Consider the following 23,116-nt stretch of genomic DNA (forward strand, 5'->3'; position numbering starts at 1 on the left):
GGGGAGCCACCATGAGGCCTTACACAGCTCAGGTCCAGAGCTGCCAGGGGACAAGAAGTGAACATCAATACCACAGGTAACACTGCTGGAGAGCAATAACCGTGCTGGGAGCCAGAGGCAGCCTGAATTACCAGCATAGCCGGGGACAAGGACTCCCCTGCTCTTGGGAAAGATCTCCCATATGGCAGGGTCTCCACATCCCTGCAGTTGTTTCCAGTCCTCTTCCTCAGGGACCAGGCCCTGAGTTTTCCTGGCCGTCTGCCCTTCCCACGGGGCCAGTGATATGAGCCAACAACGTTCCCTGAGGTCCTGTCCCCAGCCTTTGGGATGATCTTGGCTCCCTCAAACCCACCCAATATCTGCTGTGTTATTCACTGCAAGGCAAGCAAACAAAAGATCTAGGATAGGGTGAACTAGTGACAAAGCAAAAAATAATGAGCTTCTAGAACAGACTGCCTGACAAGGGTGAACTCCCACATACTCCTGGAGTTCTCAATGAACTATATTTATCATGTCAAGTAAGATACACAATCCTATCCTGAAGAAAGGGGACAGACCAGACCTCCTAAGGTCCCCTTCCCTATCTTTGTGGGCTAATGGCACATTCACAAAGGATCCAGACACGAACAGGACCACCAGAAAGCAAGTGTCCCACTAACTGCTCTGGAAACTGTATCTTGTAACGGAGAACAGAGAAGCTCTTCCTTCACATCATTTACAACTGCTGTACAACCATTTGCCCTGGCATACCCTGCCCATCACTGTATAGGTGAGCTTATCTTCCATGTGCTCCAGAAGTCAGTCCCTCTCACAGAATTACAGAATGGATGAGGTTGTAAAGGACCTCTGCAAGTCATTTGGTCCAACCCCTCTGCTCAAGCAGGGTCACCTAGTCACTTCTCCAGCCTGGGCAGAAAGCCTCAATGCTTTTTTGGCCTTCCCAGGATGAAGGCATTTCTCTGGCAGCTTAGCACAAGTGCAACAAAGTGACCCACAGCCATCAAAGTCTAGAAAGTCATTTCCAAAATAACCTGTTCCCTGTTCCACCTTCCAGAAACCTTTAATGGGACCCAAGACATTCAGGGCCTAGCTGCCTCTTGCTCCATCAAACCTGCTAGGACATATATGCTGGACTCACCTTCAGTAGCTTTGGTGTCTGAAGAAGGGCAGACCCAGTCCTTGTTCTGGCACAACTGGCTGATGTACTCAAAGGTCAACATGGTGGCAATGCACGCAAGGTCCCGGGGATAGAGCTGCAATAAACAGTCAAGGCTCAGCTGTATTCAGCAGAATTTTTTCCTGCATTTGAGGTTAATAACAGTCTAAAAGCAAGGAGAGGAAACACCCATAATCTCATCCCCTGACTTGCCCTATTCTCACTCATTGCTCCCTCCTTCTCCACCAGCCCTTTAGCCTCTTTTTACCGTGTTCAAGAGGTGCATTTGCAGTACTGCCTGCAATCCCTGCTCTGGTCCAGTTTGCTCCCCTCCAACGGAATAGCTCTTGACAAAGTAATTTGTATTTTCCCACCTATCCCAAAGCAGCACTACATCCACTACCTTGCAATCCAGAAACCTTTTCTGTCCAGTAGCCCAGTTCCTCTTTTAGAAATCTCAGTCTCTCGTTAACAGCATTCCCATCTCTTCTGGCCCTCAGTAATTCACCTGCAGTGTTGCGGTGCACTTGCAATAAACCTCTTCTACCTCCACAAAAGAGCCCATGCCCCTATCCCTTTCAGGGACTCACCGCTTTAGGTATTTTCTGGTAGGGCAAGCCATGGAGGTGCTTCCAGTTTTCAGCAGTACTGTGGACATGGCCGCTCTGTGGCTCTACCCAGCACTCAGTGACCAGGTTCAGTTCTGTGTCCACCTCGATGGCCTCTACCTCTGTATCGTTGTCATCATCTGTGGAAAAGCTAGAAGAAAGACATAAGTCCTGCAAGATGGCACAGAGCCAGCAGCCCACTGCAGCTCCTCTCAGAGCCGTGAGAGCAGCCACACAAACCCTAGGTTTGCAGATAAAGCCCCAGCTAACTAGCCATCAATCCATGACAGCCAGTTGTATGTACTAGATGACGAAGGACTTCTTCCCACACTGCCTGCAAAGGGCAAGTCTGGAGCTGTGATTCCACTGCCAGCCCTCCCTGGGAGCAGGGCAACAGCCTCACCTGTCCTTGGTGGAGGTGGAGTGGGGCGGGAAGAGGATGTATTGGACGACACAGGTGTGCTGCTCTTTGCCATTGCTGCTCTCACTTGAGCCATCAATCTGGAGGGGAGACACTGCGTAAGCTGGGCCAGCAGCAACAGCCCACACCTACTCAGTGCCCCCCTGTACAACACAGCCCCACCACCCAGCTCCACCAGCAGTGGTGGAGAAAGCGAGCCTGTCCCAGCCCCACTCCTCCAGCACAGCACTGTCCCCAGCAAAGCAGCACTCCAGCTGCAGATTACGACAGGAAAATGACCAACACACAAGCTGCTTTACTTCCAGGAAGGAGGCAGGTCTCCCTGTATACATCAAGGGGGTGTTCTGGAGGCAAATGGGAAATCCCATCACAGGAAGTTGAATCCACATCAGAAGAAGCAACGAAGGACTGCGTCCACGCTGCAGCACCAGGCTCACCTGTATGGGCAGCTCCAGCACCATGTTGATAATTCCATCCCCGCTGGATGCAAAGTGGAAACCCTCTGACAGACGAACCCTGGCAACAGAGGGGCAGTCAGACACAGTGGACTTCTCTACCCATACTGCAAGCCTCAAACACAAGAATGACAACACCCTTCACCTCCTAACACCTTCCTTCCAAAGACAAGCTACACACAGAGAATGGGGAGATGTGACACTTCGCACAGGACAGCCTGTGTGAAGATCAGCATACTGCAGGCACAGTAACACCTCTTGCCCTTTTGTATGTTTTCCAGGACTCTCCTTTTCCTCACCTGTAGAACTGGGTAAAGCACTGGTCCAAGTAGCTCTAGAAGCTGTACACAGGACCAAAACCCTCTGCACAGCAGCTTCAGGTGTATAATAAGATCGACCCTGCTTTCTCCGCACCCCCAGGACTAGCTGGAGAAAGCACCGTCATTCAGGTGTGCAACTTACTCTGTGAGTGTGGAAAGGAGCTGGGCTACAGCGGTGATGGGCACGGCCGGTGCCAGCCCCGACTGGACACTCCAGATCCAACGCTGGTGATAGAAGTAGCGGGACAGAGAGGCCAGAGTGGAAGAGGCAGTACGATTGGCCACCATAGTAAGTGGGCCAGACACTGGGGGATGCTCCAGGTTGAGGATGAAGGGGGCTCGATAGTCAGAAGGCAGCTTCTCATACCTAAAAGAGGGCAGAAGTGTGGCTTGCTGAGTGGAAAGAACGTTCTGCTCAGGGCCAGAGCTGTCTGGATTCACCGCCCACTTGCTGGGTTCAGGACAGAGCCCTCCAGCAGCAAAACATAGCTAGTCCAGCACAGGATCCTGCTCAGACAGCAGTAACTAAATTTGCTTTTGCATCATGTTAATTAGGAGTAACAAATCTGCGGGCCAAGCAAGGCTCCGCGCTGCAAGTCACAGCCCTCCCAGACTACATTCTGTGTGTCATTGTGTACATGGCTGTGTGCCATTCCCAGCCACACAACCCAAACCCATCCCAACAAGCACCAGCTTCACAGCACTCTCATCCTGCAACTGGCAGCACTGTCCACAGACCCTCCTCTCTCCCACTTCCCAGGGCAAGGAGGCTGTGCTGATGGCCTGGATCTCCATCACTACCTGATGAGTAGCTTCTCCAATGGTTTGTGCAGCACAACAAGGCAGGGTCTGTCTGAGAGGGCTGACTGGGCCCCAGCCACAGGTGGAGACTTGGAGGGAGAACTACTGCCAAACATTTTCCTCTTTGCTTTTGGAGTTGCCTCCTTGCTCTGGACCCTGTGGGGAAAGCGCAGCTGCAAGATTCGGTCCCGTAACTCCTCCACTATCTGTCATGGCAAAAGCAAAAGGTAAGTATGACCACCTTTGTCTGGAGACATAAGCTATTCAAAATAAGCTTCCAGAACAAGAGCCTGACTAAAAGGAATAGAACATTCCTTGAATATACTGATGAGCAGGAGTGAAAGGTCATTTTACTTCTTAGGCACTAGCAAGACTGAGATCAAGATGACACAAGGTTCTTAGGTCCATGTTTTAACAATTACAAATATTTTTAAAAGCAAAAGAAAGATCAAAAAAAACCCCAAAGATGATTTCAAGGCTGAATAAATCGTCTTCCATAACCATGACGAAAAACAAATTAACGGGATGCCAGCTCCTCCACAGAAGCAGTCTGAGCACCCACCCTCATTCCTCCCCTCCTCCTCTCCTCAACTGCCTACAGTAAATGTAAACTAGTACATATAAGACAGAGCAAGACTGTTCCCACAGCTGATGTGCTCCCCCGCTATCATGCTCATGTGTCAAACCTCTATGGTAAAAGGTTTCAAGAGCTTAAGTAATTTTTTAGCTTAATTTTTTCCAAGATACTTGCAAAACTACTTCCTGATTACTCCTTTTAGCAGCTCTGAATATGGTTCTAAGCACACCAGCACCTGATGCCCACAATGCTCCAGGGGTTTCTTTGAAATTTCCATGGTTAGGTTTCTTTTCATGATCTTTGTTCAACTCGTTTTAATTTCCATTACCATGGCAGGCCAACAGAAGAACAGCAGTCTCCATCTCCCTCCTCAACACTAATTATTTCAGCAACTTTCCCATCATTATTATGTTTTTTTCAAGGAAAGGAGTGTCCCCAAATCCAAATGTGAAGCACAGCTCTTCCTGCACTACAATGCCACTTGGGTCTCCTTCATGGTTTCATACTGATAATGCAGAATTGCTGATGGTGTTAAAGCTCCCAAACCCAACGTCTGCTGTTTTGCAGTTATTAATACTGGCTTCCAGCCACTGTTGTGCTGCCTAGGTGTCCACAAAGCGCGCAGGATGGAAGGGCAGACAAAACCAAATAGCTTTGACTAGTAAACAGACTGGGAAACTCATCTGCAGGTAGGTAGCAGGTCAAAGGGCAGGGAAACCACAAACAGCTGCTGCTTTGATGAGAACAGAGCACTTTTTCAGTTTCCTTGCCTTGTTCTCTAAGACAGTTTCTGTTTTATGACACCCCATTCCTACTCCAGTTCTACATTGTGCCATGTATTAAGTCTCACCAAAAGCCTTCTGAAAGTCAGACTGTACAAGGTGCTTTCCTTCCCTTAAACATTGGAAATTTGAGTAACTCAACACAAAAAAACCTTCCCCTTAAACCAGGTGTAAGTAAGTAGAACTTAAAGTTCTACTGCCATCCTCCACACCGGGTAACTAACCAGCCCTATGGCAGGCAAAAAAAAAATAAAAAATAAAATATTGCGCATGATACCATTTATGATCTACGTATAGCTCCTGCTGCAGTCATCTGGAGCTTGCCCAGAGCTGCAGGGTATGGCGCCTGTCTCACACCGTCTTCGTGAGACAGGTATTAACTTACACCTGCCAGAGGGAACTCCTTCCTAAAACCTGTCACTTGGCATTACCAGCCCACGTGTTGGCCCAGCAACCAGTGCCCAAAGCCTGGATCCTCTTAAAACATGAAAGGGCAGATCCTCCAGAGTGCCAGAGCACTTAGTGTTATCTGGGTTCATTATCTCTGAAAGAGATGGTCCTTCCCACGTTTGTCAGCTTCTCCTCAGACTAATCTAACACTAAAGCTAAGTGAGACAAAACAAAGATTGCTTTCACGAAGACAAAAAATCAAGGTTTAATGATAAACCTCTTGCTTATAACAACAGGTTCACACAACTTAATAGCAGGACATTTTCCTCATACTTACTGTTTTACCTAGTAATGCTTCGACTTGCCTCAGCCATTAGAGCTGGAGAAACAGTCCACACAGTAACCCCACCTTCTGAATCTGACTAGCATGGCCCATTTCTTTTGGTACATAAAAGCCTATCTAGCAGGCTTGCAGATCTTTAAATCATTGTCTGGGTATTACATTCTTTCCCTGTACTGCTCATGTGGGGCATTGTTTGCATTTAATAACTCTTCCTTGCCCAAATAATGTAATATACATGTGCAATTCACCACCTACTGAAGCTGATAGCCTAGGGAACATGCAGTACATCCATCACAGAGGTCTTTACAGATGAGTCAGACAAGTACTTGCTGCTCCTGACAGGGTATTGATTGTGCTTTGGTCACACAGGCAGACTAGGTAACCTTCGAGTCATTTCAAGTCCCACAGTTAATTTAAGCAGTGGGAAAAATATTCATGTGAACAACTATTCTTCGAATTTTTGGGTTTAGATCTTTCATAGACTTAAGACAGAAAGCTCTGTCCAAACTGTCCCTTTCTGTTACAGTAAATTCACACCCATTTAAGCCTTAACCTAGCAGTTAGTTATTAGAGGATACCTGCTCACAGTGTCACCTGTGATCTACCCCACTTCCACATCCAGAACTTCTTGCTCTGCTCCTAACCCAGGAAGCAGCCAACCAGCTCTCACCTTGTTCCTGGCCTGTGCCGGTGTGCCAATAGGGAATCCCAGCCGGAGAACCATGCAGGGAGCTTTGGAGATGATCCGCACCACATAAAACGAGGAAGGCGTGGGATCCTCAGAACTAGGGAGGAGGGATTAAGACAGGGCTGAAATAGCACAGATCTTGCTGCTCGGTCATGTCAGACCAAGGTGAGGCCTGCTTTTCAGAGCTCAACAGCCCACACAACTTGGCAGCAACACACATCGGTTGTAGCATGCAGAACCCCCTAGGTGGTTTCCCTCTCCCTGTGGGCTGTGCCTGGAACACGGTGGCAGCAATTCAGAATACACAGGGTTTCATACCTGCTTATCTCGCTCTTATCCTCTCCTCTAGACATCTGCTTCTGGCCCATCACAGCATACTGCTCTAACTGGATCTTTGGTCTGGCCCTATGCCCAGTTCCCCACACCAGACTGCTTCAGAGCCACTCACCCCTGTATCAGTTTGACGTAGGAGTAGCTCTCCACCAGCACGAAGCTGCTCCAGTCCCGCAGCAGGGAGGTGAGCGCCGAGTGAGAGATGCGGCACTGGATGGTGCTGTAGCGGCCGTTGTTGCCCGGTGTGTGCAGGTGCTTGGGCACAGGCCTGCAGGGTGTGGCAGAAAGCCACTTCAGAACCATAGTTTCTCTTCTTCCCCCAAATCCCAGAGAGACTTTGCTACATCCATTCCAACCCACCCTCTGACTGGTACACCAGCCTTATTCCTCCACAGCAGCCAATAACCAGGCTCCCCCCTACCTGTGCCTCTGGGCCAGAGCCACACACTCGCCGAGCGCAGAGGGATCCCGCTCTCCACCTTGCACAGAGCACACCCTCATACTGTTTCTATCCCCTTCCATGCAATAAATGGCTATTATTCACACAACTCTGCGACTAGGACCAGCCTCAGGAAAGCAATGCCTTCAGGCAAGGTGCTTCCCAGTAGCAAGCAAAAACATGCGGGATAGCTCCAACTGGATGGTCCACAGCCCCCGCATGCAGGAAATCCAGACCCAAAAGGGACTTGAGAAACATTTTATGCTCCTGAGAACAGCCCTCCTCTTGACAAGTTGACTTCCCAACCCGTAGTCCCTCAGATAAATGAGCCTCCACCATCCACCAGGTCGCACTAGCAAGGCCCTTCCTTGGCCATAGGCACCTGCAAGACAGCTGCAGCTCTGCAGCTGGACTGAGCAGGATGCCCCGCTTCCCCAGGCTGGCCCACACCGTGCACGTGAGCTCAGCCAAGTTACATACGTGTCATGCTCCAGGAGGAGGACTATACGATGCATGTGCAGCCACCTCTGCCAGAAGTTGGCATCCATAGAAAGGATAGGCTTCCAGTAAGAGGCAAACTGGGAATGGCTTGAGTCAGACCCACTGTGCTGCAGGGATAGTACCTGGGAAAATGACAGGGCAATATTCAGCAAGAAACTGTCTGGTTCCACCCAGAGCGAGCTGGAATTTCTCTAGCAGCTGAGCTGTAGAGGCTTAGAAGGTTAGCTGCATCCCCAGCTTTCAGTAACTGCCTCTCAGCAGAATAACTAAGTGCGTTCACATTGAAACACACAGTACAATGTAAGAAAAAATAGATCAGGTTCCTGAAATGTCAAGTTAATTAGGAATTGAACTACTTATCAAGTAAACCAACCATGGAAAAGATGGCATATGTAGTGGCGTTGAGAGGGGGATGTATGGCTTGTGTCAGCAGAGCAATTAGACACTGAGATAACTCGTCTGAGAGTGCTCAAATACGGTACCAGCAGGAGGTGGCACTGGGCAACTCTAACATGTTTGTATGGTAACACTGATTCCACCAACTATAGCCACTCTGCTGACACAGAAATTAAGTGTTGGTTAGCCATAAAGTGGGATGCTCCAGATATACAGAGGGATACATAACCTTACACAGTGAAAATTTACTAATGAAGCAAAAGGCTTAAGTAATAAAATTAAAGGGATAGTTCTCTTAAATTAAAGCTCCCCTAGCTTTGATATCTGCTAGTCATCTTCTACCAGTGCCAAGGACACTGCTAGCAGGGAATAGATAATATGCTAACACTTCTGCTCAGTGAGCTTCAATGAGTTTGAATTTTGCAGTGGAAACTATTAGCTCATATTTTGTTCAGTTTCTACTGTGCAGATGACAAGTATCTCTCTTGCACCTTCCACATGAGTGCTCAGAGCAATAAACCTATGAAACTATAACTATTCAGCACATCCTATATCTTCAACTGACAATGCTGAGCTACATCACCAGGGCACAAGACTGTCAGCAGCAACTCCATATATATGAGGTAACCACTGAGAAAACATGGCAAAAATAAATGTGTCAGCCTCCCCATTGGTCTCACACATAACATCACTACAGGAGGCTTCACAGAACAATTAGGAGACTTGCTGTGGGGCTTAGAGGTGTAGCTGCAGCAATAAGGACAAAGGGTGATGTCTCAGAGGGGAAAAGTATGGGATGGGATGTTCACAGGCACTGCATTGCACCTGAACTCTGTTACAGAGCAGGACAAAGTGCAACAGATAAAGCCTGAGAGTTACAAAAGATTCTGATTGCCTGTTGGGACTCAGCAACCCCTGGTGCAAGACAGAATAGGCAGGAGGGACAACCCATCCCACATTAAATGGGAACATACCGGAGTGGTGGAGCCTGGGGGGATGTAGAAGAGGGGCACCCCGTTCTTGGTGCTCTCAGGAATGGTAAAATGTTCTGGGACTGTGTCGAAAGACTGCAGATGAACCAACATCTGATCTGTCTGGTTGATGCTGAAAGAGAAGAGGCAGTCAGCTGCAAAAGCCCACGCTCTCCCCACTACTGCTCCAGCCAGCCCAGTGCCTGCACACACAGCACTCCCTGTCTATTGGGAGCACATCTACACCGATATAGCTTTCTAGGGCAATGCTGGAATTCAATGCCTGATTGCAAAGAGCATGTTACGGGAGTTCAAATGCAACAGCCTAATACATAAAGAGGATGATCAGAGTTGCGAATGAAGTGCTAGAGAAGGCATCTGCTGAATAGCCAGGAAATGACTATAACCCACAGGCACTTCAGGCCTAGAAACGTGAGGTGTTGCTCCTAGTGTGACCACACAGCAGAGCGGCAAGGCTGTGCTGTAAGAACACACCACCTCCATGGGATGGCAGTCAGAGTTAAGGTTTGCATCACAGGATCAGGACTCAGGGCATCAATACATTCACCACGAAGCACTCTTACAAATTAGGTCACAGGCTGGTTCAAGTCTTTTCCTTGGCTAGAAGGCAAGCTTGTTGCCAGCTACGCCTCTTCTTCAGAGCATGTTCCTCTGGGACCCTGGATTGGGATGGCCACCTGCATAACCCATGCCCCAGCACACCAAGGAAGGAATTTCTTGGTTACATCAGACACTGGGAACTGCTAGGGATGGTCCAGCTCACCTCTGCAAGGTGTTCCAGAAGCGCCGGATGACTGTAGTGCGGTACAGACTGGTGATAGGCTTCCTCATGGTGCAACTGATGTCATGCAAGATGTCATAGCTTCCTTCCATCGTCACTTCCACCCATGTGCTGCGCTTTGATGGGTCCAGGGGCCAGGGTGTCACAGCCAAGTACTCTATCCTCATGTTATGCTTCCAAAGCAGTACTAGTTTCACCTCCAGCTGAGACCCACCTGCATAGGAGCAGAGGAATAAGTTGTTTGGTACAGATCTGAGTTTTATCTCTGACCAGGAGCTCCTGAGTACTGTGAGTTTGTGTGATTGCTATGAGGAAGACAAGTAATCTAACAACTGCTCTAGCTGAAGGCATTCTCCCTCCTCCCCCAACACAGAAAGGCTTTGATCACACTGCAGCATTTGGTGAACAGTTCTTTAAATGTACATGTAATATTTACACTAGAGAAAGCAACTGAAACTCGGAGGAGGTGCTGACATTTGCAATAGGCTCACTTCTTCACAACCTCATCTTTGTTTCCAAGAAAAACGTTGCTTTGCACAGATGAGCAGCGTCTTTAAGCTATGAAGTTTTCTTATCTGCACTCTGCAGTTAATATATCCCACTGGAGAAACAGACTTTTGGACATGATGGGCCCAGATCATCAACAACCTGGAAGGTGATGCCCAATTCTTAGATTAAATTCCATGTTCTTCCTGCATATAGAGTATTTCATGCAATTCAGAACTTCCACCATCAAAAGCTTCTTGTGACAGATGGACTCAATCCCTTAGCCAAACTAGCGACAGTTGGGTACAGGCTCCAAAGGAGGTGAAGGCCTGAGCCGCAGCTGGGCCAAGAACTCCTTTAGGAAACCCACAAAGGAGCAGAGTGACACAGCGAGCACTGATGCGTGCGAGCTTGGAACACCCATCACGCAACCAACACATGAATAGTGGGTGGCTTTTCCAAGACTCATTTATCCAGGAAGAAAGTTGTGGGTACAAGGAGTCTCATGCGTACCTTTCCCATTGTATGCCATTTGACCACAAGCCAAACCCTTTACCCCATAAATACGACAGCCTGAGCGAGCCTTCTCCGAGCTCTCCCTGCGAGGCAGCATGGCTGCACGGCGGTGACCTCCCCTTGAGCCGGGATGCCTCTCACGGTTGCTCCTTGAGCAGAGAAAGGCCTTCTACTAACGACAGATCTTTGGATGAGCCTGCTTGGAGTTCTCTGTAAGTTGCAGCTGGACTGTTCACCAGGTGACTCTCCCCTTGGGCAGGGACACCTCTCTAGGTTTTAGATTCCTTGTCTGAGACTAAGGGATCCTTCCTTACCAAGGGTGGAGAGGCTCCTCATTTGCAACAGATCCTTGGCAAGTGTCTGATAGCATGCTAAAATAATACTAAAGAAATCCACGTAGTTAATTCCTTTAGACACAAACAGTTGTCCAAGTCTGAGACTAAGACTGGATCTAGCTGCACCTAAGCTCCACCAGGAGTTTTAGAAAGGGAGCCCAGTCTGAACGGTGTGACTCAGTGGGAGGGTCTCCTTTACACTTCTGCATCTCTGTCTCTGTGTAAATCATTCTAGCTCGATTCTAACTCAACTTTACTTTGTATGTTTCTTCCATGTAGTAAGTAACAGAATGAACCTTGCCACTGAACTCTGTTAAGTTGCACTTTTATAAATTCACATTAAAACCACTTTTGTCAATACCTTTGATGGTAACTCTGAGCTATCTAAATCACTCATTTGCAACAAATTGGCGCAGCTGGCAGGATCCTAAATCAAGATTCATGACCCATGTTTACCCTCTTCTGCTCCCAAAGTTAAGAAGAACGAACATTCACCCATCCTTCAAACTGTACGTTTTTACCTTTTTCTTTAAGTGGGCCATTGCATCTCTAGCAAGATTAACACAAACACCTGACAGCAAGCCTCACTGAGCCAGAAGAGCAGAAAAGTGTCACACTCCTGCTGACTGTGCATGTTTATTTGTACTGAAACAACCCAGGGAAACACATGACTCTAAAACAGTGCCATGCTGCTGTTTCAGCTGCTCAATCATCTATTCTGATGTCCAGCCTGCTCTATAGTTTGCTGGACTTGCAGCATTTGTGAGATAAGTGATTGGATGTGCTGGAAACCGTCCGAACAGGTCATCAGCCTGGATCCTATGTTTCCTGCAGAGTTGCATTTGCTGCTGTCATAGGCACATCATGCTATCCCCTTCACAGGGTGATTACACTCCATTTTAAAGCCATCTTGCTTTTTGCACCTATGGTCCCTGCTGAGAGGCTCCATCAGAGTACTCTTCCTCTGCCATGTGTAGAAGAAACCTTACAGACCACATGCCAAATTCATGCTTGGTAGTTCTTTTGATTAAATTGTTTTTATTCTGAGAAGCTTCATTTCCATAACATTGACAAGGAGCGTGCGCTAGGGCAAGAAAACCTTACCCAGTTTCAGTTGTTACTGTGCAGGTTAAACTAAGCCATAGCCAGCAGCCTATGACAGAATATCCATTCCTCCTAACAGTCCCAGACTTCCCTGCACCTCAAGAATTCATCATTCCCGAACGAAGATGATCAAAGGTGTGTGCTGTATTTCACCTGTATTTCATTGGAGGGATTGCTAGGATTTTAGTTAAGGTCACTAATATTTTCCATAGTAAGGGCTCTCCATTACTATAAATGTATTTGCCAGGGCTGTACCATCTGCTGTTCCCATATGAAGATTATCTAGTTTATCAGAGAGACTAAACAAGTATTTATAGATTTGTCTCTTTCCATTTCATACTGTCACCTCACTTGTATCATTTTAGTGCTCATCCACTGCTTTCCACACAATATTTTCATTCTCATAACAAAGCTTTTCTATTTCATCTACAGCAAACATGATAAGCAAATTCCTACATTTTTGCCCAGATCATTAATGAAAATATTTCCTACTTCCACCTGTGTTTCCATTAGTCATTCTGGCTTCACTCCTACAATCCAACACAAGCAAAACTAAAACCACAGGCAAAATATTTACTTAGCTTAAGTCATACCTAGATGAATCTTTAGCTTGTTCTTACTGCAAAGCAATCTATTTCTGCATCTTGACTTTATAGCTAAGAAAAGGTTTTGCTGCTTTGATTTCTTCCATAAAGTCCAGCCCTGGTTTTCAGAAAACTCACTTTGTCTTCCCAATTCCTGACACTGGGAACAGCCACTCTCACTGGCCAGCTCATGCCCAGCCATTTTTGGCACTGGACTGATTCACAGAGGAAGATGAGGTTTTGAAAAAATGTCCTCCAGGCTCTCCTCAACACACAGCAACACAAAATGGTCAGTGATGTTTGTTTTTTTTTAGCAAAGGGCAATCCTCTGACATTGTCCCAGAAAGAAACAGGAGAAGAGCTGAGCTCTATTACATGCCATGGCTCCAAAGCTTCTCACCTACAGCTTCTCTCCCTTCTGTACCTTCCAATTCCCCTTTCGCAAGCACCTCTGCATGCCTAACTAACTATAGTAGCCTTCTAAATGCCTAAATATTGAAAAATCAAATAGGGAGGGTAACCAGAGCACTTATAAATATCACAAACAAGCTCTCCAGGCAACTCCGAGCACAAAGCTAGCTATTTATTCTATTTTGCCTTTGGCAAAGCGAAGCAGAAAAGCGACAGTGTCAAAGTCCACAACTGCACTCTTTCCTCTTGCTTCACAGCCAGCTGGCTCCTTAACAGCCTTTAGTTTGCAAGTTTTGGCAAAAGCTTTTGGCAATCCAGGTTAATTAACTGTTCTTTGTTATACACTTATCTACAGAATGGCCCAAAAAGCCGTAATTAGCCAAACATGCTTTTCCTTAGCAGAGGCAATGCTGAATGTGTAAATGTCTTCATCTTTCATAAGTTCTACTTTAAGATGTTAGTTCAACAATTTTTCTGATCAGACAGCAGCTCCCCAGTGCATTTACCCTTTCCAAAGTAACATTATCTGCTGCTATTCTGAAGGCTGGCACAGAAATACACACTGTATTTTTGATAGGTCAGACATTTTCATTTTAAAATTCCTTCTAAAAAATCTTCATCAAAATACACAGGAAGTATTTCTGGCTCAGGGAGCCCCTGAGCTGCAAGGACCTAAAGAGTGCTCAAAGGGAAGAAAAAAGGAGAAATGAGATACTGTGTACAGTTACCCTATTCTTACTCCTCCCAGTGCACCTGCTGATAGCTAGTCACCACAGAAGGTAACTCTGATCCAGTGCTGCTACTCTTCTGCTCTCTGCTCTTGTAAAAACAGAACACCAATCCGTTTAGCATTCCAAGGGCTAAAAGACAGCAGGAAGATACCTAGGGGAAAGTAAAGGGAGCGTGGTGAACGTGAACGTGGTGATATTTCTGATACATGCCTCCAGAATCCAGGAATTTACTGCTTTATGATATCCTGAGCCAGAGGTTGTAGCTACACCTTTGTGCAAAAAGGTACAACATGAACTTGTCTGATTGCTATTCGAATGATTCACACCTGCTACATCTTCCAGCATTTCCATATAGGACTTTGTAGTCACCAAGACTACTTCATCATTCCTGCCAGATTAAAGAAAGGCTCTTTCTCCAGCACTGTCCGAGCTCTAAGTGAGCTGGTGCACAGAAGGGTAAAATACACAACATTGAGCACAGCTTGGACAGGAACTGACTTGTTAAAGACTGTTCCATAGACATTCCTAGACAAGGAGAGTGCAATGGACCTAATCAGAATGGATTTAAGAGAAGGATCTCATGTCACACCTACAGATTAGTGAAAGCAATCTGCAGTTGCTACTAGAAGAGCTGTCTCAATGGGAACCTTCACAGATTCTTACTTTTAATAGAAAGCTCTTGAAACAAGAAATTAGGACTATTCCTGGAAGACCAACTTTAGAAATTATCCCACTTAATATAATTGTTAGCAACCTTCCCAAAAAAGCTGGTTTAGATCCATCCCATTTGAAAGAAGCATCAAGTCAAAAGAACTGCAATTCCTAGTCATCACATAGGAATAGAGAGCTGAATTGAATGAGATCAACTTCAGAGTGCTACTATTTGAGGAACAGCACATTTAGGGACTACTAAACAAACAAAACCCAATAAAACACCCCCAAGGACTAATCAGCTCAAAGGTGCACGAAAGAGACAGATTTCTGCGCTAGGAATGCAATACAATCATGGAGAAAGCTCACGTGACTCCTGGTCTATCAGATACGGTCTTTTACTTCAGAGGCAGGGAAGTATTTGCATTGCTGACAAGGCAATGATAAAACCACATTTACCAACACTCTTATCAACTGTTTCCAGCAAAATGAGCCCAAACTGTGAAAGGCAAACAGCTGGGGCGGTGGGGGTGGGGAAGAAGTGCTGTTAGGATGAATAAACAGAACAGAAAGCCTGCCCTTACAAAAGGAGGCTGAAACACTGGCTTGCTTAACTTGCTCAGAAGATAGGTTACAAGGAGAAAGGCATAGTTCTTAAATACGTTTGTGCAATGCCAGAGAAGGAGGATAAACTTAATTAAGGCTATTAAAGTCATACAGGTCTAATTTGGTCTGAGTGAGATTAGAAAGGAAGCTAGAGGAAGAGCAATGAAACCCCAGGACAATCTTCCAAGTAGAGCACTGGCTTAAGATACCTACTCAGTTTTAAGGCAGACCACAGTAAATTCACGGAAACATCATCTAGCAAGTTTGGAATGATTTTGGAGTTTTATCACAGACTCTGATTTTCTGATATAAAACATATCCTGTGTACTAATATCCCCCAAAGAATAGCAAAGACACGGGATCACCATATATGTTTACACTGTGTTTTAAGAATCCCATCCTCCTTCCAGGCTTTCTGTCGGTCATTGTGCCAGTAAATAGTAACTTCTTCTCTTGTTTGCAATTCATAACTTGCATTGGATTTTTTCATCTCCCTTTCAGTTAAAGCACTACCACTAGTCACAGGTGGAGATGGAAAGCTAGGTAGGGTTTACGGGCACTCCTTGGGATACTCAAACCCCTCAAGGTCCCTACTCAGCAGCTAGTCCTCACACTCCAGGTGCCATTATCTCTAGCAAGTCAAATGAGAGAACAGAACCACTGGATAGTTTTATGTTCTTCTAGTATTGGATATAGTCCTGACTGATCTGCCATTTTCACCTAACAATATCCTTGTTTCCCCCAGTTTCTGCCTTTGGAAGACTGCAGTTTGGAGGCATAAAATCTGTTGTACCAAAAGGCCCACCTTTGTGTTGGTATTTTGGAGTGCATGTAGCTCTAGTCCACCAAGGACTAGAAAGGGATGGAAAAAGCATAAATATAGAGGAAATCTCAGAAAACTCTGCAAACCCCTAAGTTCTGTCACTAGTTTCCTTGCAATTGTGTGGACTCATTTCCAAGATACAGAGGGTCACAGTCTGTCTATCCTTCCCCAGGCACTTACAGCCACAGTGGATTAGCCTGGCAAGCGCACAATTGCACAACAATACTGGACAGTCCTGTGTCAGGTAATTACTCATGAAAACAAACGTCAGAGTTTGGAGAAAACGGCTCCTTCCTCCACAATACCAGCCACTCTGCTGAGGTGGCAGACCATGCACTTTCCTCTAAACAGTTGAGAGCAGAGTTCTGTCTGAGCCTCCAGCCCCCAAAAGCAGCACAGTCACCTTTTGTGATGTTGACTTCACGGATGCTGTAGCCTTCACGCAGCCGGACAGAGACAATGCTCACAAGGTCAGCATGTACCTCCTTCTCAGTGTGCTTCTTCCTCCTCATGGCCAGAGCAGGGTTGCTGCTCGCAGACACCAGGTGCTCATTGAACAGTCTGTGTTGGGACACTGCAAATGGCAGAGATGGGGTTTGTGACGGAACAACTCCCCTGCTCTTCATCCTACAGCAACAGCCCTCCCAAAGTACTTTACAAAAGCTGCCAGGAACACTCGCTGACCTGAAGAATAGTACATCCTTCAGGCATCACTTACACCCACTCCCAATTCTGCAACACAGCAAACAGGCCCACTAGCATGGCCAAGAGGCCTGAGAGAGGGGCAGGGGCAGGTGTCAGGCCCTGCTTCCTCTGGGACAGCCTTTGTGACAAGGCACGTGTTGGAGTTACACATTTAGCCTAGACAGGCAGAAACTGCATAGCAAGGTTTTGGGCTTTACCCCTTTCCCTGGAAAACCCTGAATTCCCAGGTACTTTCTAAAAGGTATCAGGATGTGGAAGCCTTGAGTTTAAACCACTAACACCTATCTTCTTAAGATGCAATACTTCCAAGTCCCATGCCAGCTCTCTCCAAACTTGTCACTGTACGCAGCTTCTGCTGCCAAGTTAAACAAAGCACAGATGGCACCAGCGTATTGCCAGGGCAGGAAAGGGTGTTTCCATGTTTTATGGGTAACTAATCTCTCCTGGCACACTCTCTCAGTCACTAACATTCACAAAATAAGAACAACCAAGAGAGGCATTTGGTACGGTTCTCAGGGGTCTAGTTTTTCAATCCAAACTGCCATCTGCAAAGCCTGATTAGGACAAGCTCTCCAGAACGTCCCCATCTGCAAGCTAGCCAGCGCACAGGAAGGGCTGGATGAGAGCTTCTCACAGCTTTCAAGTTCCAACACAGTGGGCCTAACTGCAGTTTGCCAAGTGAAGTCCACAGAAAGGGGAATGGTGCAAAACGGGACACTAGTTTTCTCTGATCCACCTGGTTCTTGGAACTAGCAGGCGAGTCACAGATGATGCTCCATGGCCCGATAGTGCCCAAAGCCTACAAGAGGCACGTCCCCTCTGGGATGAGGAAGAGTATCAGCATAACCAAGCCTGGGGGAGTTCCCAAAGAAAGGTGTTGTAAGACACCCATCTGCTGGAAGGAGAAACACGTGCATTCCTCACCACAGTAGTATTCTGGATTCAAGGACTCCCCAGTACGCAGAAAGGAGTACAGCAGAAATGCTTTGTGATACACATTCAGATCCAGGCTCAGGGGATCCAGCTCAGGGCATGTGGACAGGTAAGCACCAAAAGTGGCCATGGCAATGAATTTCATCAGTTCTACATTGGGAACGTGGCCAAAGCTGCAATCATACGAGTAGACTCCGCCCACCTACAGGATGGATAAAGATACCTGAGAGAGTACAGCAGTGCTGAGGACAAGGCAGAGGACCAGTAAAGGTCTCAAACAGGCAGAGAAGTTCCCTTTTCCCTTCTGGAGGTGAATGCCAACAACCACCACCATAACCCACCTTCCTCCCTCTGGCAGACAGCTTTCCCCACGCTCCCTGCTAACAGCAGACATACCTGTACAAAGGAGCAGGCCACTGTGCCACTGCGGAGCTGGTTGAGTAAAGTCTCACACACAGCCACATCAGGGACACTAGTCACACCATCCGTAATTATTATTATACCTGTAAACAAGACAGTATCTTAGTGCATCTTCCATCTCAGCCAACTACCCCTCTCCCAATATATCCACAAGAGAGAAAATTTAGGCAAGGCAAAAGTAAAAAGGAAAATCCTGAGGTTGGTTTGGAGCTTCCAAGGCGTTCTGGAGCTGGCAAACTTCCTGACTAGGTACAGCAAAGCACTGAGGCAGGGCACAGATCTGCACACCCTGGGCTGTCCTGAGCAAGTCACAGTTGTGCTTCACCACAAACTCCCTGAGGCTGATATGTGGCATGTGGCACAGTGTTGCTCTCCCCATTCCCACCACCACAATTTGCCCACAGATTGCAGGGCAAAAGCTGCTGCTGACAGAAGGGTCCACACACCAGCCTTTATAAAATTCTCAGCCTAAGGCAAGAGAAACACAGTCTTTCATAAACGACTGGGCAAACTTCAACCCAGAGGACGAAGCCAACCTGCGCTGGAGTTGGAGGGCAGCAGCTGCAGTGCTAGGATCCCCTGCCGGACCATGCTGACAAGGCCAACATCAGCAGTTACAACAGACACACTGGGCTTCCTCCCAGATGACTCCTGCACATCACCAGGGCTCTCTTGGCTCAGGGGTGACAAATCCACCTGGAAAAGTTAAAAAAAAAAAAGTCAAACCACAAGGCCCCATGGGGCAGACTTCAGTCTGACTCTAGTTCTCACTCTACCACACAGTCTAGCAGTCCCATGGTACCACAGCCCTGGAGCACTTCAGCAGACTCCACTTCTAGCTTTAATTTCCAGGTGGTCTCAAAGTCCTGGTCACTTGGGCCCCTTAGAACAGCTGGGCAAGGTTGCTTAGGAGTGGAGGAAGGGGACAATATGCTCAGAGCTTTATTACAAGCTGATTTCTCACAGAAGGGGAAAGAAGGGACAGTTTCTGGGATCACTAAAGCTCCTCTACAGAGCAAAGCAGTTCCCAATTAAAGACATGGTAAGTAACTCCTTTATCCTTATCACTTAGTAGAAACTGCGGCTATTCAGCATCTACTCAAATAAAGCCCAGAAATGCTGAGGAGGCAAACTCAGCTATGTCCCACTTATGAAACACTGTAGCAGAGAGGGTAAGGAGCCCCATAAGGACTCCTTATGTCTAGCACCTATATATTCAACTCTGTTCAAACAGCACTTCTTATGCAGTGTTGATATAAGCAAATGCAGGTAGGCTTCTCCTGCATCTTCTGTCAAAAATATCCCTCAAGCAAAGCCTGAAATTTGTATAATTGCACTGGTGAGGAACCTACTGTGTTCATAGTCCCCTCATCTCCAGAAGGCTCTGGCAGTTCAGCCCTGTAATGAACTATTGCTTCATTTTTACAGCAAATACACAGAATGGGTGAGACCCTCCCCTGCAAAACTACAAGTGACCGGAGCTGGGAAAAGAAAATTAGAACTAAACTTTTGTTCTGCACAAATGGGAGCAGTCTGTGGCTGTCAGCAAAAAACCTGACTATCCATCATTTTAATTTGCCAGATGCCTTAAATTCAGACACTTGTTGACAATGATACAGCTAATGCAACTTCAAAAGTAAAAAAAGTTTCAGGCCCTGCCTTCCCCTGGGGCCTTCTACCTCCACCCTAGAGCCTGTGGCAGGACTTGCCAGTCCCTCTGGCCTGTAAGCGCGTCTCTCTTCCCCATTTGCATGGAAGAAGTTATAGGGTAGTTTACCATGAGAAAAATACTGCATCAAGCAAGAATGCATACAAAGCACTACAAAAACACCAGCTGAACGCATTGGTAAAGGTATTTACTTCCTGCAATCTTCTTTCTGTTCCAGGACTGAGTGTCTTAGCATTCAAAGATATAAATTTCAGGTAGAATACAAGATTTTAAGCCCTTCAGATATACAACTGCAACAGTTCACCAGCAGCTTCTTGCTCATCTTATTTTGAGACTTCTTTTCTTTTCCTTTTTGCCCAAACTCTAATAATTAATGCTAAATAACGACTAAATAACCTCAGCTAGGCCAATAATACCTTTGACTGCAAGAAGGGTGCCCATAGATACTGTTGTGACTGCTACCTGAACATGGCAGTACAACCATGTAACCTTCACATTCTTCATTTCCAAGATCAGGAGAGATGATCTTAATGAGAAATCCATAGACATCCTGAATCACTACAAAGTACCACTTGTACTACTTCTAATTTCACCCGAAGTTGTATTTTATAGTGCTATCATTAACTTCCTGATACCTACAGTTGTAGCCACTAAACAGCATCTGCTGCAGATTTCAAGTATCTGCACTACAGATAAACTGCACCTGCTGTTCAGTTTTTGTGGTAACAAGGGAGTATTTTTATTCAATAAATGTAACAAGGGCCAAGGGCATATTCACAGACATTTATAGTTTAATGATATGGACAGTCATAATCACCTCTCCCACCATGTTCTTCAGAGAGAAAGCACATCCTACAGTTTGTCCCATAATGTACAAAAAGTCAGGCTGCTTTACTGCACAATAATCTTGGGGAAGGTAAGCATTCTAATCAGTCCTTCTAAACACTTATGGGTTCTGCTTCCCTCAGTGTTCATGTCTCATTACTGGATCCCACTAAATTACCCTATAAACTCCTTAGCTTCTCCAGACCTACACCGCTGTTCCTCTTGCCACCCTACCCCAGAGGGGTCTCAGGAGTGCAAATCTCCAGGAAGCCAAGAGACCCACCACCACCTCTGCCCTTCTCACCTGTGGTTTGGGTTCGTACTGTTGCTGGAGCATCTCTGCCACTTTGTTCTCAAAGGCACATAACTGCGTGTAAACTTGGTGCAGAAAGGCCTCTCGCTTTGTCTCATCCAGCTGACAGCCCTGGAATAGTACCTGGCCCAAGGACACACATGTAAGTCATCAAGGTAAGGTTTTGTAGTACCAGTCCCCAAAGTGGTACACAGGAACAGAGTTCTGCACGGTGAAGTTCAGACATGTCCCTGCCGAAGTACAAGTAGAGCACAGGCTTCTTCTCACTTTTTCTGCTCAGGGCCAACTGCCTGCAAGCAGTGGTGTCTCATGGCATCTGCAGTGCACTCCACAGCAGATGTTCACACCACTCTGGCAAATCTCCTTCTTGGGAAAGAAGTTTTTACTTCATTTGCCTTCTTTTAGGATAAGCAGTTGTCAGGAGAAAGTGATGTGGGATTCTTGTTACAAGCCATTAACTCTGGTTTGATGTTTCTAAGGAAGGTCTGTTTGTTCTAATCTAACTCACCTATAGACTGATCCAATTATCTCCCAGTAAGTGGCTGGATAAAGGAATGGAAAATTGAAATAAAGAAAAAATTAGACTGGACGTTACAAAAGAGGCTGAGTGATGTGGCTGAGTGAGCCTGCCACCACAGAAACTCCCCAAGCTGACAGGCATGACCTTTGTGTTTACAGACGCCACCATTGTGCAGGCCATCTCTGTCCAGAACCACAAGGCAAAGAAGATACAAAGCACAAATAACTCAACAGATGGGCGGGATGCTGCACGTTATCCACATTACTCCCTCAGCCTCAGGCGGGCAAGACCTCATAGTATCATGGGAAAAGTAAATTATTACAACATTGACAGGCTTTCCTGGCTGAGTGATACACATATATGCCTTCTCCTCTGTAAAAGGAACAAAATGCTTATGCAGCTGTACCCAGAGATTACAGTTCCTGACCTCATACAATAAATGGGTCTTTAGAGATCCAAAAAAGAAAAGCGTAACAATTTCAGAGTGCCCAATTTAGCATACAGAGAGGAAGACACTGATTGCAAAGCACGATGGCATCTGCAGGATAGCTGGACAAGCTGATACACAAATCATCACTGGCAAACGGAGAAACTCCTGCATTCTTTCTTACTTTGCACCTTACTTTGGTTGGACCTCAGAATGGACCAAAGCAAGGGCCGCCTTCTTCAAGCACTGTACAGACCATTAAAGGCTGCAGCCTCACAGAAGGCTTGGGCAGAGGCAGGCTGAGGAGAGACGAGGAGGGAACAAGCACAGACTAATAGGCTCTTCCTGCTACCACCCACTTTTTCTGGTATTAGCAAAGGGATTGAATCCACCATCAGAAATGTGCAAATAATGTGAAAATACTGTGAGGTGGAAGGGATCAAGCATAAACTTCAAAAATCACACCAGCACCATAAACCAGACTTCAATTTGTTAAACAGACCTGCCCTGGCTCAAGTAAAATCTCATTGATAATCTCAATACTGAGGCCAGCTACTCTCTCCAGCAAGCAGAAACAGATTCATACCAGTGCAAAAAGACAGCAAGGCTTGTAGAAAGAGGCAATTATCTTTGAATAAACCATTACTACACAGTTGGAGGAGGCAGACAAGCTTTTGGGCACACCAGATCTTCTTGAATGCTTCAAGCTAATTATAACAGTCCAAAAAGAATCAGTCAATAGATTTAAAAAAAAAAAACAACAAAACAACAACAGCAAGAAGCACACATTCAACATGAGGGGAAATACTCCCTGTGGCCCAACTCTGAGACCTGTGAGTGGCATGCTCTGCTGGGCTCTGCTCTCCCAGGAGAGACCTCCGCTTCCTGCCCAGAAAAGAGAAGTTGCTCACGTAAGCTTCCCCACTGCACCAGGCTGCACATTTCAATAAGACAAATCTGCAGCATTGCAGATAACAGAGCCCAGCCACCACATGCCACCACTTTTCTCTGGGCTCACAGGAAGCCCATACAGAGAGCTGCTCACACACTGAGCCGTGCCAAGAAAGAGGCAGA

At 46.5% G+C, this 23,116-nt stretch overlaps 1 protein-coding gene across 17 annotated transcripts in view; it reads right to left on the reverse strand.

Annotated features, from left to right (window-relative positions):
- SZT2 (SZT2 subunit of KICSTOR complex) overlaps nt 1–23,116 on the reverse strand; it is a 60,629-nt gene that overhangs the window by 36,204 nt on the left and 1,309 nt on the right. For 16 of the 17 annotated variants that reach the window (XR_013931206.1, XR_013931207.1, XM_080406857.1 and 13 more), the window contains exons 5-20: nt 21,087–21,218; nt 18,825–18,984; nt 18,265–18,371; nt 17,860–18,070; nt 16,634–16,804; nt 9,966–10,197; nt 9,185–9,314; nt 7,794–7,936; nt 6,990–7,142; nt 6,524–6,638; nt 3,762–3,967; nt 3,103–3,327; nt 2,623–2,701; nt 2,168–2,265; nt 1,747–1,915; nt 1,139–1,253 (exon numbers count right to left, since the gene is read on the reverse strand). Coding sequence is in view for 15 of the 17 variants with exons in the window: in XM_080406857.1 (XP_080262983.1) it covers nt 1,139–1,253; nt 1,747–1,915; nt 2,168–2,265; nt 2,623–2,701; nt 3,103–3,327; nt 3,762–3,967; nt 6,524–6,638; nt 6,990–7,142; nt 7,794–7,936; nt 9,185–9,314; nt 9,966–10,197; nt 16,634–16,804; nt 17,860–18,070; nt 18,265–18,371; nt 18,825–18,984; nt 21,087–21,218 (2,446 nt within the window). In the remaining 2 variants the exon portion in view is untranslated. Of the gene's footprint in view, nt 1–1,138; nt 1,254–1,746; nt 1,916–2,167; nt 2,266–2,622; nt 2,702–3,102; nt 3,328–3,761; nt 3,968–6,523; nt 6,639–6,989; nt 7,143–7,793; nt 7,937–9,184; nt 9,315–9,965; nt 10,198–16,633; nt 16,805–17,859; nt 18,071–18,264; nt 18,372–18,824; nt 18,985–21,086; nt 21,219–23,116 lie in introns of those variants that run through there. The other variant, XM_080406855.1, reaches the window with a different exon arrangement.

The sequence above is a fragment of the Falco punctatus genome (assembly GCF_963210335.1).
Source record: "Falco punctatus genome assembly, chromosome: 11".
In the NCBI taxonomy this organism is placed as follows: domain Eukaryota; kingdom Metazoa; phylum Chordata; class Aves; order Falconiformes; family Falconidae; genus Falco; species Falco punctatus.